The sequence below is a fragment of the Rhipicephalus sanguineus genome, chromosome 7 (genome assembly GCF_013339695.2).
Source record: "Rhipicephalus sanguineus isolate Rsan-2018 chromosome 7, BIME_Rsan_1.4, whole genome shotgun sequence".
Taxonomy (NCBI): domain Eukaryota; kingdom Metazoa; phylum Arthropoda; class Arachnida; order Ixodida; family Ixodidae; genus Rhipicephalus; species Rhipicephalus sanguineus.
Window position 1 is genome coordinate 30,394,695 of NC_051182.1, and position 15,895 is coordinate 30,410,589.

At 44.3% G+C, this 15,895-nt stretch overlaps 1 protein-coding gene across 1 annotated transcript; it reads right to left on the reverse strand.

The window, feature by feature from the left end:
- Positions 1–843: 843 nt before the first annotated feature.
- LOC119398586 (dermonecrotic toxin LiSicTox-alphaV1) lies at positions 844–10,832 on the reverse strand. The gene is made up of 4 exons (XM_037665421.2): positions 10,699–10,832; positions 8,434–8,665; positions 4,478–4,609; positions 844–872 (listed from the first exon to the last, which is right to left on the reverse strand). Exons 1-4 carry the CDS (start codon positions 10,750–10,752, stop codon positions 844–846), a joined length of 447 nt encoding a protein of 148 aa, XP_037521349.1. The 5' UTR covers positions 10,753–10,832.
- Positions 10,833–15,895: the final 5,063 nt, after the last annotated feature.

Consider the following 15,895-nt stretch of genomic DNA (forward strand, 5'->3'; position numbering starts at 1 on the left):
TGCAATAAGTATAGTGAAGTGTGAGTCCTTGGCGAGAAATTCATTTTTGTTGACACAGAAAGCTTGATGAACTTCTTTTTTGTATCATTTTCAGGAAGACATTTCTGGCAAAGCAGCAAGAGTTGCTCACCCACTGCTTGTGAGTGTATCGTGGGAACACTCCACTGTGCCTCATTGTACACTATCTCGAACATTTTTTTTTCTGGGTTCTCCAACAAACAAACAAAAACTTCTTGAAATGAAGAATGTTAGAAAGTTATTACTCGTGACGCCTACCTTTTCAAGATTAATTTTTCTTCATTATGGACAGCCTTCAAATCCACAACTCGTTTATCTCCCTGAGTCACTAATTTGGGTTTAAGCATTATGACGGCCTATATTTATATACTTTACTGGAAACGCATTTACGACACATTAGAACAAAGTCCGAGGGCACCTACCTAAGCACTTCTTATGCGTTGCGACTGCAAAAGCAGTATTGTCTAATTGAAGGCCCGAGCCAGCAAGCAGTAGCAGAAACAGCAGTAACAGTAGAAGCAATAGCAGCAGCCTGCCACCGGTGTCCTGCACGACGAGAGATCGAGGAAGCAGCAGCTAGCGGCCACCAAGGCCGGCAAGCGAGTGCAGAAGCTGCGTTGAGTGGTAGTGTGCGAGCGCAACGCCACCTACACCATAGAGCTTCCTACAATATTTACTAGAGGGAACTGTGACACTGCGATCGTTCCGCCACCTTGGGAATGTATAGTACATAGATTTGCCTAGTCTTTGTGCTTGCCGCTTCGAAAGCACTTGTGGCTTTGCTTATTGTTGCGTTCTGGCTTTTCCTTCGAATAAAAGAATGGCTCATCGTGAGCTGATGTGAATGGATGAGTCTGAAAGGGTTAACAGAACACTTGAGCGCGCACAAACAGGGACAGAGTGAGGTGATAACAACACAATCGCTTGTGTTCTCATAACATCCCTCCGTCCTTGTTTGTGCGCGCTTAAATGTTCTGCTATGCAAAACCAACTCGCCCAAAAATCGGTGCACTTGCGATTCATTAAAAGGGTTAAGATGGTGAAGGCGGACTGCTGAACCTTTGCTGAACTTTGCCTTGCGACAAAATGGCCGATGGCCACGCGGAGCCAAAAGAACGAAGCTTAAGCAAATCCGTGTACAACCCATCATTCCCATGCTTGTTGAAGCGTCACGCGTTGCATCTCCCATAGGCACTAGCGCCAGAGGTCCCTTCAGTGTACGGTTATAAAAACTGTGTGACCTAGACAGGTATTTGCACTCTGCCTTATCAAACTATGCTACGTTGAGCAAGATTTCCATTGCCAAGCCCGGCGTCATTAAAACGGTTACATCAAAATTTTGCTCCAAGTAACACGGTGCTGAAAAGCAGATTGCGCAGGCCTTTTGTATATCTAGAAGGCGGTAGTTTCTGATTTTGAGGTCGTCGGTTAAACTTGCTACCGCAAACGTTTTACCTCTCCAGTTTATTGTATTTTACAGCGCAGCTCTATATGGCTAGGGTTCCGTATATCCTTTCTCTGCGTCGTCAAAAAATAATGTGGCGTTCTTTTTTAAAAAGAGCCAAATCGAGAAACCGAAACTGGTCTACATTTCATGGGATCGTAAAGCGCGACTAAGTACCTTGCAGATTTTAAATACTTGTAATCAAAATGGGGCAATTCCTTATTGTAACGTGAACTCCAAAATGCAGTTTCGAATAAAAAATGAGCCAAATCCGCATCTGTTTGAATGAAACCGAGCCCTATTAAACCAGCGCTGAATCAACAATCGGGACCGCAACAACCAACATGGCCGCATTCAATCTGTCTCAATTGTGTCCTAGTTGCTTTGCTATGATGTTTTTGTTCCACACTTAGTGTTCCTTGGGCGAGTTGGTACTTACTGAAGGACATTGTGTTGTAGGGCAAGAAACCAATATAAAGAGTAAGAGACGGACTGTGCTACTTCTTTCTGCCTTTTAGTGCTTCTTTTCGAATTTTGCGCTGGAGTATCATGTCCTCCTTTTGCTTCAAGACGGTATATTTGTAATAGAAGACAACTGAAATGAAGATACTGGCCACCGAGATATTCATTGAAGAAGACGAGATCCGAAACAGCACGGCATAAAACGAGCTAAGAAGATGAAGAAGAGCAGAAGCACATTTTGAAAAACTCCGATAGGTGCCAAGAAGAAGAAAATGCTGCCGACAGTCCAGAATGGTGTGCCTGCTGCCTGGAAGGACCACTGGCTCTTCAAGTCTAGTCATCGCCACTACGCCCGTGAAACAAAGGATGGCACCGACGTAAGCACAAGGATGGTGCCAATTTTGTCGCAACATATTGGTATATCGTTAATTCGCTACGATTTAGACTTCTTTTACGAGCTCATTCAAACCCAAATGGAATGTTCCAATCTATAAGAGCCAAATCCAAATTTTTCTACCTACAACGCCAAAGACACTTGCAATACAAGTTTCGCTTGAATACAACGCGACGACAGTTGCAGGAAATACAAAAAAAAATCCACAGCATATCCACGGGGTGAATGATGATGAGTGGGGCGAAGCTCTCTAATAATAATATCTGGGGTTTTACGTCCCAAAACCACGATATGATTATGAGAGACGCCGTAGTGGAGGGCTCCGGAAATTTCGACCATCTGGTGTTCTTTAACGTGCACCTAAATCTAAGTACACGGGCCTCTACCATTTCGCCTCCATCGAAATGGGACCGCCGCGGGGCGAAGCTCTCGTACGGCAGGATCTTGGCGGCGGCGTCGCGCAGCTTCACGCCCAGTACATCATCAACGACGTGAGATCGGGCCTGTTTATACTAAAGGGTCGATGAGAGTCATGGCGACTTGCAGCTCACTTTAATTTTACATGTACGCTGTGAATTTTTATTGTTTAATCACGCACAGGAGAAATCTCACCAGGCACTACCTTGGAGGTAAACAATGGCTGCTAATGGGGAATGAGAGACAGAAGAAGTGGGCTTTTAGCTAACACTTACACTTCTACTTCTACTAACGTTTCCTACTGGAACATGCCAATGGCTGCTAATGGGGAATGAGAGACAGAAGAAGTCGGCTTTTAGTTAAAGCGCACGCTGTGAATTTTTTATTGTTCAACAACGCACAGGAGAAATCTCCCACCGGCACCACCTTGGAGGTCAAGATCTGGTACTAGCGTTAAGACTGGTTACACACTACATACAGGGGACGAACGGGTGCCGCTGTAAGGAGCTTCGCCCCTAAAAGAAACACAAGGACAAAATGAAGCTGGACTGGTCATTTTAACCAGATGTCCCTATCTTAAGCTGGACTAGTATTATGTAAGCTCTACTAGTCGAATTCGATCTGCGGCTTCAACGCTTAATGTTCGTACTTAATTGTTGGCCGGTATGTTCCAAGATTACTTTATATCTGGGAAAAACTCTATTCTACACAAACTATAAAATAAAAACTATAAAAATAAAATAAATAAATAAATAAATATGCATGACGCATTCGATTTATTATAATGTATTCTTTTATTTGCAACTCATTTGTGGCTATGGCCTTCCTCATACAAAAGGGTATTATTGATTGTTCATTATTAAGAGATCTACTCCTGATACAGCTTGTGTTCAATTTGGCTACCAATTCGGCGATAAAATTAAATAACGTGGCCACTTTGGCTACTTTTAGCTCGAATTCTGGCTACTTTTTGAATCCACCCAACGACAACCTTGTTGAGTACCAGAGGGATCACAAGTGGCAACCAGTAATATCCAGTAGTACAGTTACCTCGCAGAAAAAAGAAATTGGGGCAGCTACGCACCAGCGGTGCGAAGGCTGAGGAAACAGCGAAGCACGTGGCCTTCCCTTCCTCCTTAATCTCCTCCTCACCCTCATTTCCCTTTCCCACCCCTTGCTATACAATACTATACTATACAAGACTGTGCGAGGATTTACACTCTGTCCTCCTCCTCACACTGACTTCTCTTTCCCACCCCTTGCTATACTGTACTGTGCGAGTCTTTACATTCTCTCCCCCTTCTCCTTTACTTCCTCCTCACCCTTACTTCCCTTTCCCACTCCCTTGCTATACTCTACTAAGCTCCTTTATTGGCTTTACCGGTGGCATAACTAGGCTGAGCATAGGCTGGGCACAGCTAGACTGGGCTGAACGCGGCTGCTTCTCGCCCAACCAGTTCATGCGGCACGACAACGGAGTACCGTCAAGCTTAAACAACTCCGCTGTTAAAAAATCTTCAGTATTATTTACTGTTGACCCGTGTTATAAAAAATTACTTAGACATTTCTCGTACTACACTTTGTTGTACAAATTTCGTCGCTCGAAATGTTGCGCAACCCAGGCCCGCCGACAAGTTGAAAAGCTTCGAATGATGTCATCGCGAGCTCTGCTCAGGTGGCCACCTTCTATTGGTCAACACGCGTCAGCTTACGTAGCATCGCTAGCACGTTGTTTGTCTTACCTCCAAGCCAGAGATGATCCATGAGCTTCTTCGCGATGTCGACGCCCGCGTCGTACTTTTTGTCTGAATCGACACTAGAAGTCTTGAGATCCAAGAATAGAAGAGCCAGGCTCTTTTCGTATATGCCCCCGTCTAAAAAGAAACATTTGGTATTGAACCGCTTCTGCCGTGACCTTTGAAGGTCTATAAATGCGTCAAATTCATGCTACATAACCTCAAGGCACTCGATATTTACTTGCAAAAGAAATGCTGTCATAATACGTTGATTAATATATTTTATTGTAATAAACTTTCACCAAAATTGCAGTTGAATATCTATTGATTCTGTACCTTAAAGAAAACAAGCAGATATTGAAGCCATGTATGGGGGACGTTAATTCTGCTGTTTTAAGTGTACTGTAGTAATCGTAATAAAGATGTGAAGAAAGTAAAGTGGACGAAATGACAACTTGCCACTGGCAGGAACCGAATTTGCAACCTTCGGATAACGCGTCCGATGCTCTACCAATGCTCCACCCTCCCAGGTTTCCATGCACATAAATACCTGATAAATTGGACGAGGGGACGACCGCCGCCGTAACTCAATTGGTAGAGCATCGGGCGCGTTATCCGAAGGTTGCAGGTTCGGTCCCTGCCGTTGTCTTTTCGTCCACTTTACTTTCTTCCCATCCGTATCGCGATTACTACAATACACTTAAAACAGTACAATTAACGTGCCCTATACTTTCCTTCGCTTTTATCTGCTGGTTTTCACAAAAATTGCGTCAAACAAAGAAACGAGCCCCCAAAATTCATTTCTTTTATTGATTCTGAAGTCATTCATGCTAGGTTCTTGCATAAATAGAATTAAATCTCAGGCTAGAAATATATCGCAATTTCATTTTCGTTTATGATATTTCGAGCGAAGAAAAATTACACTTTTGACGTGGCTCGCTAACATGGTAGAGCCTTCGAGAAATTGATTATATGCAACAGTAGACTGCAAAATCAAGTTATAGGAAGACACATTTAATACACAGGAGGTGCATTTCATTCAAACCTCAATATATCTAGCTCTTTCTTAGCCAATAGTCGACACAACTAGCAAAAACAAGTTGCATACACAAATATGCACAAAGCGTCTCAAAGGGTTAAAAGAAAATCAAATGTAGAAATATTAATTGCCCATTGCGCATGTAAATTTCACTTTTTTCCCTCTACTATGGATCATGCAGTATTAGAACAATACCTTAGAGCAAGAAACTCCTTTCTCTGAGCTTTGGAAGCCGCAGCGTCGAACGTAAGGTTTAGGCTCCCAACTACGGTGTCTTGTATATTTTTTGTTACACTTCTATTAGGCCCCGCCACGGTGGTCCAGTGGTTATGGCGCTCGACTGCTAACCCGAAGGTCGCGGGATCGAATCCCGGCCACGGCGGCTGCATTTTCGATGGAGGTGAAAATGTTCGAGGGCCGTGTACTTAGATTTAGTTGCACGTTAAAGAACCCCAGGTGGTCGAAATTTCCGGAGCCCTCCACTACGGCGTCTCTCATAATCATATGGTGGTTTTGGGACGTTAAACCCCAGATATTATTATTATTATTACTCTCAATATTTCTGCGGTTCATGTGAAAACAAACAGTGAAGTTTCTGATTTGTCCGGCTTCATTGTCTGTTCGCTTCGTGTGACTGTAAGCAACGATAAAATAGAGCCCATTGGCACCCTTTGTTATCGCCCATATGAGCAACCCTTTTGAATTGGGAGAAATATTAAGCCAGCAAAATGTTATCGATCACACCTCATTGCAGATATCTGAAAAAAAAAAAAAAAAAACGTCCGAGATAAGGAACAAAGAAACCTGTATGAACGCAGGCGTGACGTCGTCTGCACTTATCTACACAATGGCGATAGGTCGGGATAGTTAATTGTTAATGGTAGTCTAAACAGGTAGTAAGCAATGAAAGAACATAAGAGATGAGACATACAAGCGCTGCCTTGCAAATGACTTATTATTAAGAGACATGTAACTCCAAGCACAGACATCACTGGAAACACATATTTACAGCATGTGCAGAATTTTATTTTCTTTGCTGACCTGATAGACAAACTCGGGGTCATTGTATGAGCGCCTTTTTCTTGATAAAGAAATGAATGCTTCGAATCTTTTATACAGGTGCATGCATGTTGGGATGATTAGTGACCAGCTTGCCCAACTGTTGAGCTTTGCACCCTTCACTGGGGAAGATGTTTTCGTCAGCTCCGCTGAAGCGTAGCACTAGGTCTATTGCCGCTTGTTCCTGTCTTTCTTTGTTAAAAGCTACATCTTCATACCTTAATTGCAGTTAACTAACAGATTTTCTCGGACCTATACTGTAAACGTTCGTTGCTTACTGCGACTGTACACCAGTTATTGCTTCCATCCGCGTTGAGTACTAGCGCTTTTCAAAGTGCACTTTCCTCACCCTTAATCTTAACGCCATTAAACTACGGTGTACCTGTTCTACGCTTAACATGGCGTGCACACCTCCAATCCTTCATTTTAAAAACCATCCACCATGAAACCCTACCTTAACTGGGTTATGAATGGATGCAGTAGACGGATCAGTCTAAACAATGCTGCGTGGTTGGTCACTGTATATTTCATTAGCAGCCTTTGCATAGAGGATTACGCGTGAGAATGGTGGTTAGAGCACATGACGAATGCATCACATCACTTCCAAGATTGTGGCGCATCACGAATTGTGGTGGTGCACAATCTCGGAGGACAGGTCAGATCCACGCGTCACATCCTGCAGGCGGTTATGGCGTTAACTTCCCCATTTTATTGCACCAAAATGGTACTTTTAGGAAATTGTTAGACACATTCTCTCCTATTTAAAACAGTGGTCCCGCTTTATATATGCACTATTTGCTTCTTTATAGACCTACGCCGTCTCAAATTGCACGTCCACGTCCGTTTACTGTCTAATCTATGACGCCTTGTTTCTAACTCCACGTTAGACGGCGATTTTCAATCACGTTACTCGTACATTAGATGTTGTCCATAATCACAGGTCCTCATCATTATCATAATCATCATCCACCGCTTCTCTTTCTCTCCGTCATCCAACCAAGGTGCAGAATAGCAGGCCAGAGCAATGAGTAGGATTTCTGATAATAAAAACAACCTCTTTCTCTCTATCTTTTGCACAATTAACTTTTTCCTAAATTATTATTTTGTATCATAGCTTCTAAAAGTGCAAGAAAAAACACAGGACAAGGGCTAGGCATTCGCTGAAATGAGAGTTTAATGCGTGGAAACACCGAGTATACAGGGCTAGCCCCGCGCAGGATGGCAACAGCAGAGACAAAGAAGACTTACTATCGCCAGGGGAGCCTCCACGCGTGTAAATGTGTGTCAAGAACATTTAAAAATGTACACACGATCACCACCGATGGCATCAACTTATGCGCGCATACATAGCATACATTCTGTTACGTCGTGTAGTACAGAAAACCAGCTCAAACACATAGATAATTTCTTCTTATGTCCCTGTGTTTGCGCAGGTTTTATTTCCACCATGAACCAAATCCAACTAGCCCAATTTGCAGTCTTAATTTAGTCACGTCATGTGTTATTTCGTGGTACCGATCTTTATTTGCTTTATTGCGATTTGATTATCTATGGATCAGTGCCAACTAGCCCGATCTCAGTGTTCATTATTTTGCTCGAGAAGAATGCTAACTGAAGCCGGACAAGTGATCCTCATAGTTAAAGAAGGTCACGGGATCGAATACCGGCTGCGGCAGCCGCATTTTCGATGGAGGCGAAAATGCTTGAGGCCGGTGTACCTAGATTTAGGTGCACGTTAAAGAACCCCAGGTGGTCGAAATTTCCGGAGCCCCCCACAACCCCATAACGGCGCCCCTCACAATCATATCGTGGTTTTGGGACGTTAAACCCCCAACAATTATTATTCATTGTTAAAGAAAGTTACCCGTGGTCCGTCGGAGATACCGCAAAAGCGCTGGCACTTCTTCGTAACGCTGGCACCACCGGAAGCAGTCGCACGGCACACCGTGGTAGAACCAGAGTGCGGTACCATCTTTGTCGAATGTGACGTCAGACTCGATGGCGTTGGCTCCCAGCTCCATACCTTCGTCCACTTGCCAGATGGCGTTCGTCATGTGATAGATGTTGTAGATAGGCCTCTGACCCGAGCCGCTCGCCTAGATAGAAAGATAAACATTTGCTCGTATTGTTATTCATAGGACGCGTGGATTCGTTGCTTGAAAGCAGGCTGCGTTGCTAAAAATGAAGCGGTGAGTTGGAGACGGCAATAATAACAGCGGAAGAACATTTCAAGGAAATAGACAAACGCATCAGGCTACAGGTCCTCAGACTTTCGGTGATATAGCCAATAAATTTATTTATGTAGACTGTAGGGGGTATGCACTGAGCCTTGATCCGCAAGGCGGCAACACCATCGCTGCGCCATCTTCGAGGTCCGTTCGTACACGTCCTCCGTGATGCGTCGGTGCGCAGGAGGTGTTCCAGAGGTCTCTAGTCATTTGTGCCGTATGGATCTCAGATACAGAGCGTGCAGCGAGTTTATTGCGCGTGCGGCGAGTGCGCGGATCATCAAAATGGCGACCCCGCTGCTAGCGCTCCTCGCGAATGACGTCAAGTGCAAACACCCTATATATTCACCATAAAAACTAATGTTATAAACACTGAGTGAACAATAGGTCTTAAGAGCAAAGTGAATAACTGGCTACGCTTAGAAAAGTCTTGGGTAGAGGTGAAACGTGGCCTTGTTCCTGTTCCATGATTATAGATACGTCAAACCGGGGTGGAAAAAAAAATGTAAAGAAAGAAGATGACCCCTTTGCGAACCACCAAGTATAACGGGACCATACTTAAAATCTACATTTCGAAGGAATATTACCTGGTCGAGGGGGAGGCATTGTAACATCATTTACAAAGAAAGGAATTTGGCTTCGCGACTTCGTCTTGCATCGTTGATTATCCAGAAAACTGAGGCCACCCTTAATCACAATGGTGGGAACCTTTAGCGCGTGTATACGCGGTGCTTACTCCACGTTTTGAATCGTGCATGGGCGGACTCACTTTTCATTTATCTTCACTGCAAACAAGGTTCCCGTGTGGGAACCGAAACGTCTTTGTTTGTTTTCTTTTTATGCGTCGTCGGCGTTCAGTTTCTACTTCTAACTTAAAAAAATGGTGTTGCGAGGAAACGAAACGAAGACGAGCAACGACCGAGACAAACGCTTTCCGCCAACGGAATTTATTGCGCCGAATGAGTGTAGAAATAGTAGAAGACCGGCATGGTTTTCTGACGTCATACGACTTAAAACCCCGCAACAACAACAAAAGAATGCGGCTGAAATTTGGATGTATTACCGTGGCGCAGAACAGAGCGCGTATTGTTCCTGCACGAATCAGCGACGCCCGCTAACCGTGCGGCGTGTGAAGAATCTTTTGAGCATGATAATGTCACACCGAGGGCACTGGCTTAACGGTTAGCTGTGAGACGGCGCTACTTCTGCGTAGATTTTCCTTGTCACCGTTCATTCCCGCTGTCATCGCTTTATAAAGCCCAAATTGCAGTAAATAATCGTCGAACTTTATTCCGTTGTATTACTTCAATAATAGGAGATATGCCATTCAACGCGCATAAGAACTATACCCATATGACGTGCACGCTTTTGACAAATTCACGGTGTCGCGCTGCTGAGCTAGAGGGCGCGGATTCGATCACCGGCCACGACGGCAGCAATTAGATGGGGGCGAAATGCAACACCTCTGTACTCACATTTAGGTGCACGTTATAAAGAACACCTGGCGGTCCAAATTAATCCGGGGTCCCTCACTACGGCGTGCCTCATAATCATACGGGGGTAAGAAACGGAAATTGACAACCACCTAATTGTAGCACGAAGCCACAAGGAAATCCATACGGATTTCTCGGAAAGAACACTTCTTAGTTGCCCAAAAATTCGTCCTGGTCCGGGGATCGAACCCGAGACCAACGCCTTTCCTGGGCGATCGTTGTACCACTTTTCCTTTCTTAACCATTCCGCCACCTTGCGGGATTCCGAAGAACTGATATCATATTAGGCCTTGGCACGTAACCCCAGCAACTGTTGTTGTTGTTATTATTATTATTATTATTATTATTATTTATTATTATTATTATTATTACATAAACAAGCTAAAGTTTACGTCATTTGCAACTTACGAGGTCAGGAGTCGTCAGCAGAGCAACCACGATGACCAGCAGCTGCGCAAACATGATCCTTCTTTGCCCTCCTGTCTCGCTGAGCCGGTCAATCTGCGAAGTTGTGACGTCACTGTCGTTGATATAGGGTCAGTACTCCAAGAATCTATGGCCTGTGCAGCGCGTCAGCGTAAAGCTTTCCGGCAGCTCTACTATATCGCCCGGTGTATAGCAGAAATGCGATGACCATCGGCATTTCGAAACTTGGCGCGTGCACCCCAGGAAGGTCATAAACAAAACGCCAAGGCTAAAGCCCTCGCAGCCGTTTTCGTGCAGGTATGCGGCTATGGCAAGAGCACATTTATGCAAAACAAAAAGCATTCGACAAAGGCCACGCCATCTTAGGTACGTTAACAGGCGTTGCTTCTTGTTTATTGCCTTCTTCTTTAGGACTTCCCCTTAAGGCACAATTCTTTATGTGTGTATGTTTATTATATCCCTTTGAAACGCGGCGTCCTCGTTCGGAGACGCGACTTTCTCCTGCCATTTCTGTGAACTCTCGGCAAGGAAGAGGCTACGAACACTACGCTAATGATAAATTAAGCGTTCCTGTCGCCTTTATATAACTTATGGTTGAAATATTTGGTGCACACGGTGGATTTGGTGAAGGCAGTACTCTGTTTAACGAGACGTTGCGCGCGGGGCGCATCGACAGGATTATCAAAATCTGTTTTTCTTTTACCTTTTTTAGAAATGCTCGCTACCAGCAGATAACTATTTCATGTGAGATGAGTGGTAAGTAGAATTCGGTTTATGAAGAAATATATCAAGACTGACTGTGTAATAATTAGGTAACGATTTATGTTTGTAAAATCACGATTAACTGTAAAATACACTTATTCCAACACTTGTTTTGAATGTGGTCTCTATTTCCTTGGCATAAGATTTTGTAAATTTCATGCATTTATATGCATTAGGTCATAATGCGTGCCACAAAGGCATATGTGTGCGGTAAGACCCACCCTTACGTAGCAGATATCAGCAGCTTAAGCTACGCGGGAGATAACTCGCTTGAGTCGGCTTTCTCGCTTTATCAAAGCTTTCAGCGGTTGATGTGATCATGAGTCATAAATCACGAGCGTCTACTAAATGAATGTTGTTACGTGTGCTAGTTGGTTGTTATATTGCTTGTTACCGGTATAAGATCAGCTGCATACAAAGAGAGGATAACAGAGCATGAACGCTCGCTCTCTGTGCGTTTTTATGAAGCAGTGATGACACGCACGCGCTCACGCAAACACATACACGTGCTTGCTTATTCTGGATTTGTACCTTCGTATTTGAAGTTCAGCTTACGTAGTGCATATGTGTAGGATTATGTTGCATAACTGTGTCTGTAATTTTGTGCTGCTGCGTTTTATTTACTATGTTATAATTATTCACACTTCATATATTCGTACTTTCGACCCGGCTGTCGAACTGAAAAAAAAACAAAACAAATCCAGGTGGGGGTACAACGCGCTCTATCTCGCTCTGATTTACATTCTTTTTTTTTTGCTGTTTCGTTTCGAATATAGATACGTGTATGCAAGTTTTCTAAAAGCCGGAAATGCGACACAGAGAAAAAGAGTGGTGCCGATAAGTGCCCAATTTTCTCGGGAAAATAAGTGAGGCGATATGCCTGCCGAATTAATAAAATATAATCGAAGAAACATGGTTCCTACAATCTGTGCTGTTGACCCAGGTATGGTCCCTCATCTGTGGCGCATACCGAACTGTTAAGTAACAAAAAAAATTGAAAAAGAAGACGAGTAAATCAAGGAATACTCTAAATACAATTCACTTTCAATTATCCTACTACTCATGAATTTCCATTTGTATGATTTCTAAGGTTGTGCGAACCACGAATTTTGAGATCGAATCGCAACCAAATAGCATAGCGGCAAAAGCAAACGAAATGGTTCTGAAAAACTGAACACCGTTTTTATAACTAATATAAAACGATGCTACTAGCATTGGTAATGCGTACTAGCATTGGCAATTTTATCAATAAAATGACGCGGTGTACTGGGTGACCACCGTCTATATTTTGGACTGTGCCCAGAGAGACCTTCTTTCTACGCGTACGCTGACGATGATATTTGTGAATAGTGCTTTTGATGACTTCTTTCTTTTTTTTTGTTTCCTCGCTTGTTCTTTCGTTCATTGTCAATTTCGTGTTTTCGCTATAAGCGGCCCTAACACAGCCTGCATCCCGTGTATTCACATATAAAATAATGGTTCCAATTTCAGTATATTTCTTCGCTTTAAGGTTGTTTTTTTTCCATCTGGTTTCAGAGCGTTCTCGTTTCTTTTTGTACAAGTCTTCTTGTCAGATCGTGGTCGTGCCTTTGCTTTCTCGTCTCGCCTTTAGCGCTGCTCATATTTTTGTAATTTACCAGCTAGGCAGAGTAACAAGCCATACTTCACAACTGAAGCGTCAGTAACAAAAAAGACGTATTTTTAAGCACGCACATAACTCTTCAGAAAGGGCCAACAGTCGTCGTACATCCGGTGATGCGCGGCTGCCTGAGCGTCGCGCACGTGCCGCACTGTACGTGAAGTTTTCACGTTTTATGTCAATATTATGCTGGAAGGAATGAAAATTACCGTACGTTTGCACTGATCTTGTGTTTGTATTGGTAGCCAATGGGATTTTTGGGCATTCAAGCATTCGAGCAGTAAGTGTTCTTGTTTACGAATAGCGATATTTCTAAAACTGAATCTAGGAGCACTACCACGCTTACAGCCTGCAAAAAAAAAAGACAAAGGTAGAATGAAAACGACATACAAAACACTTTGCCGTTTTCATTCTACTTTTGTGTGTGTGTGTGTTTTTTTGTGTACTATAAGCCTTGATCATGAACCAGCAACTTGTCCAAAGAGTTACCCTCCGATTGGGACGCTGTTCAATTTGGTATTCCGAGTTTTTGAAGATTGAAATAACAACATATGTAATGACACGGCACGAAGATACGCTGCTAATGCGAGTTGAAGACAACGAATTATTATAGATTCACGTGACGACATGCTTCGATAATTGACTCACCTGCGGAGCAAACGTCGGTGGCCGCGCCGCACATCGTCGCTTTTGTGACTGCTTACATTTCCGCACCGGCGCGAAGGTACGATCGAACAGGTGGGAAAACAGATGGGACTGTGATTCGCGACTAACTTTGTCGTAGCGGAACGCAGCGCTACACGCACAGCCAACGGAATGTCACTTCATGGTCATTCGTGGGAAGCCGATAACCTTCATTAGATAACAAATACAACACATACACGAAAACAACGAAGCCCTTCATGTAGAAATCAGTAAAAAAAGCAATAAAAACAGGGGCTTGCAGTGATGGCTACATACGAAGCGCGGGCTCGAAAGAACAAAGCGTGAAATCGCTTGTCCTCGAGATAAAATTCTTTTACCGGCAAGCTCATTCAGTGGTTGCTGATAGAATTATGTTTGTGCTCCTTCGCTGGCGCAGTAGGCTTTCGTAATTTCCCGTAATGATACACATTGGCGTACAAACAAAAATTTGGAAACGCGGCCAAGAATTACATTGCAGCATGTGTTTGCTGACTACCCTGAGCGGCGCCGCGTTATTGTTCTGGGTGTGTGCGTATAGTGTTAAATGTAACCATTTTCGCGTGAGAAATTCATGGTCACAGTTATGACTGTAATAATAACTTCTGGGGTTTGCTTGCCAAAAGCTAGGTATGAGTGTGAGGCACACCGTTGTGAAGCCGCCTCGTGCAGACACGGCACGCTCACAATCCGCCAAAAATACAGCCGCCTGTTTAAAAATATGTGAAATACAGACTGCGTATCGGAACAGTCGAATTTAATAATAATATCTGGGGTTTAACGCCCCCAAATCACGAAATGATTGTTAGAGACGCCGTAGTGGAGGGCTCCGGAAATTTCGACCATCTGGTGTTCTTGCACTGACATCGCACAGTACACGGGCCTCTAGCATTTCTCCTCCGTCGAAATTTCCTCCTCCGGCACATTTTAAGCTCCGTCGAAATGCTACCGCCGCGGCCGGGATCGAACCCGCGACCTTCGAGTCAGCAGCAGGGCATCGTAACCGCTACACCACCGCGGTGGACGGAACCGTCAAATTTCGATGTTTCCCACATTTTTGTAGCGTTAGCTACACTTGCCTAGGCGGAGCCGATTTCGCGTGGAACGTCATGAGCCGTGCTGCGCATGCGCGAGGATCGGTGATGTCACACAGCTGGGTCACTGGAGCTGGCATCTCTCGCGCTCTCCGACACCGCAGCGCGCGGCTCGCCGCTGCTGTTCTGCGCCGCATTCGAGAGGAGTGACGTCGTAGACACAGTGGCGTCAGCGCTCGCGCAGCTATTCGCCTTCGCTGTGCAGTCGACGTCTGACACTGCGCTGGGGCCGCTTGATAGCGCCTCTGACTGGTGTTTGCAGATGGGCAACGCCATGGAGAAGGAGTGCGCAAATGCTGCTCGACGACGCAGAAGATTTTTTTCATATTTTTGTTCAGCTTTCCTTTAACAGGCAAGGCGTCGTACAGCTAAGCTCGACAACACTAGGATTTCCAGCCACGGCGGCTGCATTTCGATTGGGGTAAAACGCGAGAGCAACCATGTACCTACAAATTTTGGTGCAAGTCAAAGAAGCCCAGCTGTTAAAAATTACTCCGAAGTGCCGCACTACGGCCTGCCTGATAATTACACGATGGTATTGGCCCGTAAAACACTAGAAATATTTAACTATTACTAACAATGCCTAAACAACGAGTTCAAAAAGTAACATACCTACGCAGACAGAGACGGACAGAACGAGGATTTGCTTCCAACGAATTTACCTGACTTTATAGGCCCTTGCGTCGTTATCACGCGAGCGCATTGGATCTGACAAGGAACTGCACGAAATGACGGAAACAACACATCTTACTATCCACAGACGAGATGTTCCTTGCGGAGAGATACGGAAATATTGCTGACGTATACGTCCATCCCCATATTGTCGCGATATTTCTTCCGCATTTGCCCAAAATGACCAGTCGTGCGCTGCTGAAAGCAATACGAGGAAGAGGTGACGGCATGTGATGAAGTGAAGCGGGTGTTTCTCAGCGATTTCAAAATGAATAGCTTATATGATTAGCATCGACCGAGCGCGGTAAACAAAAGAATTCTGTGGAGATAA

Excerpts from the sequence above, each read along its gene's own strand:
- LOC119398586 (XM_037665421.2), bottom strand. The coding sequence starts at position 10,752 with ATGTTTGCGCAGCTGCTGGTCATCGTGGTTGCTCTGCTGACGACTCCT. Across the intron at positions 8,666-10,698 it reads TGCTGACGACTCCTGACCTC|GCGAGCGGCTCGGGTCAGAG; the intron begins GTAAGTTGCAAA and ends CTTTCTATCTAG. Across the intron at positions 4,610-8,433 it reads GTATCTCCGACGGACCACGG|ACGGGGGCATATACGAAAAG; the intron begins GTAACTTTCTTT and ends GTTTCTTTTTAG.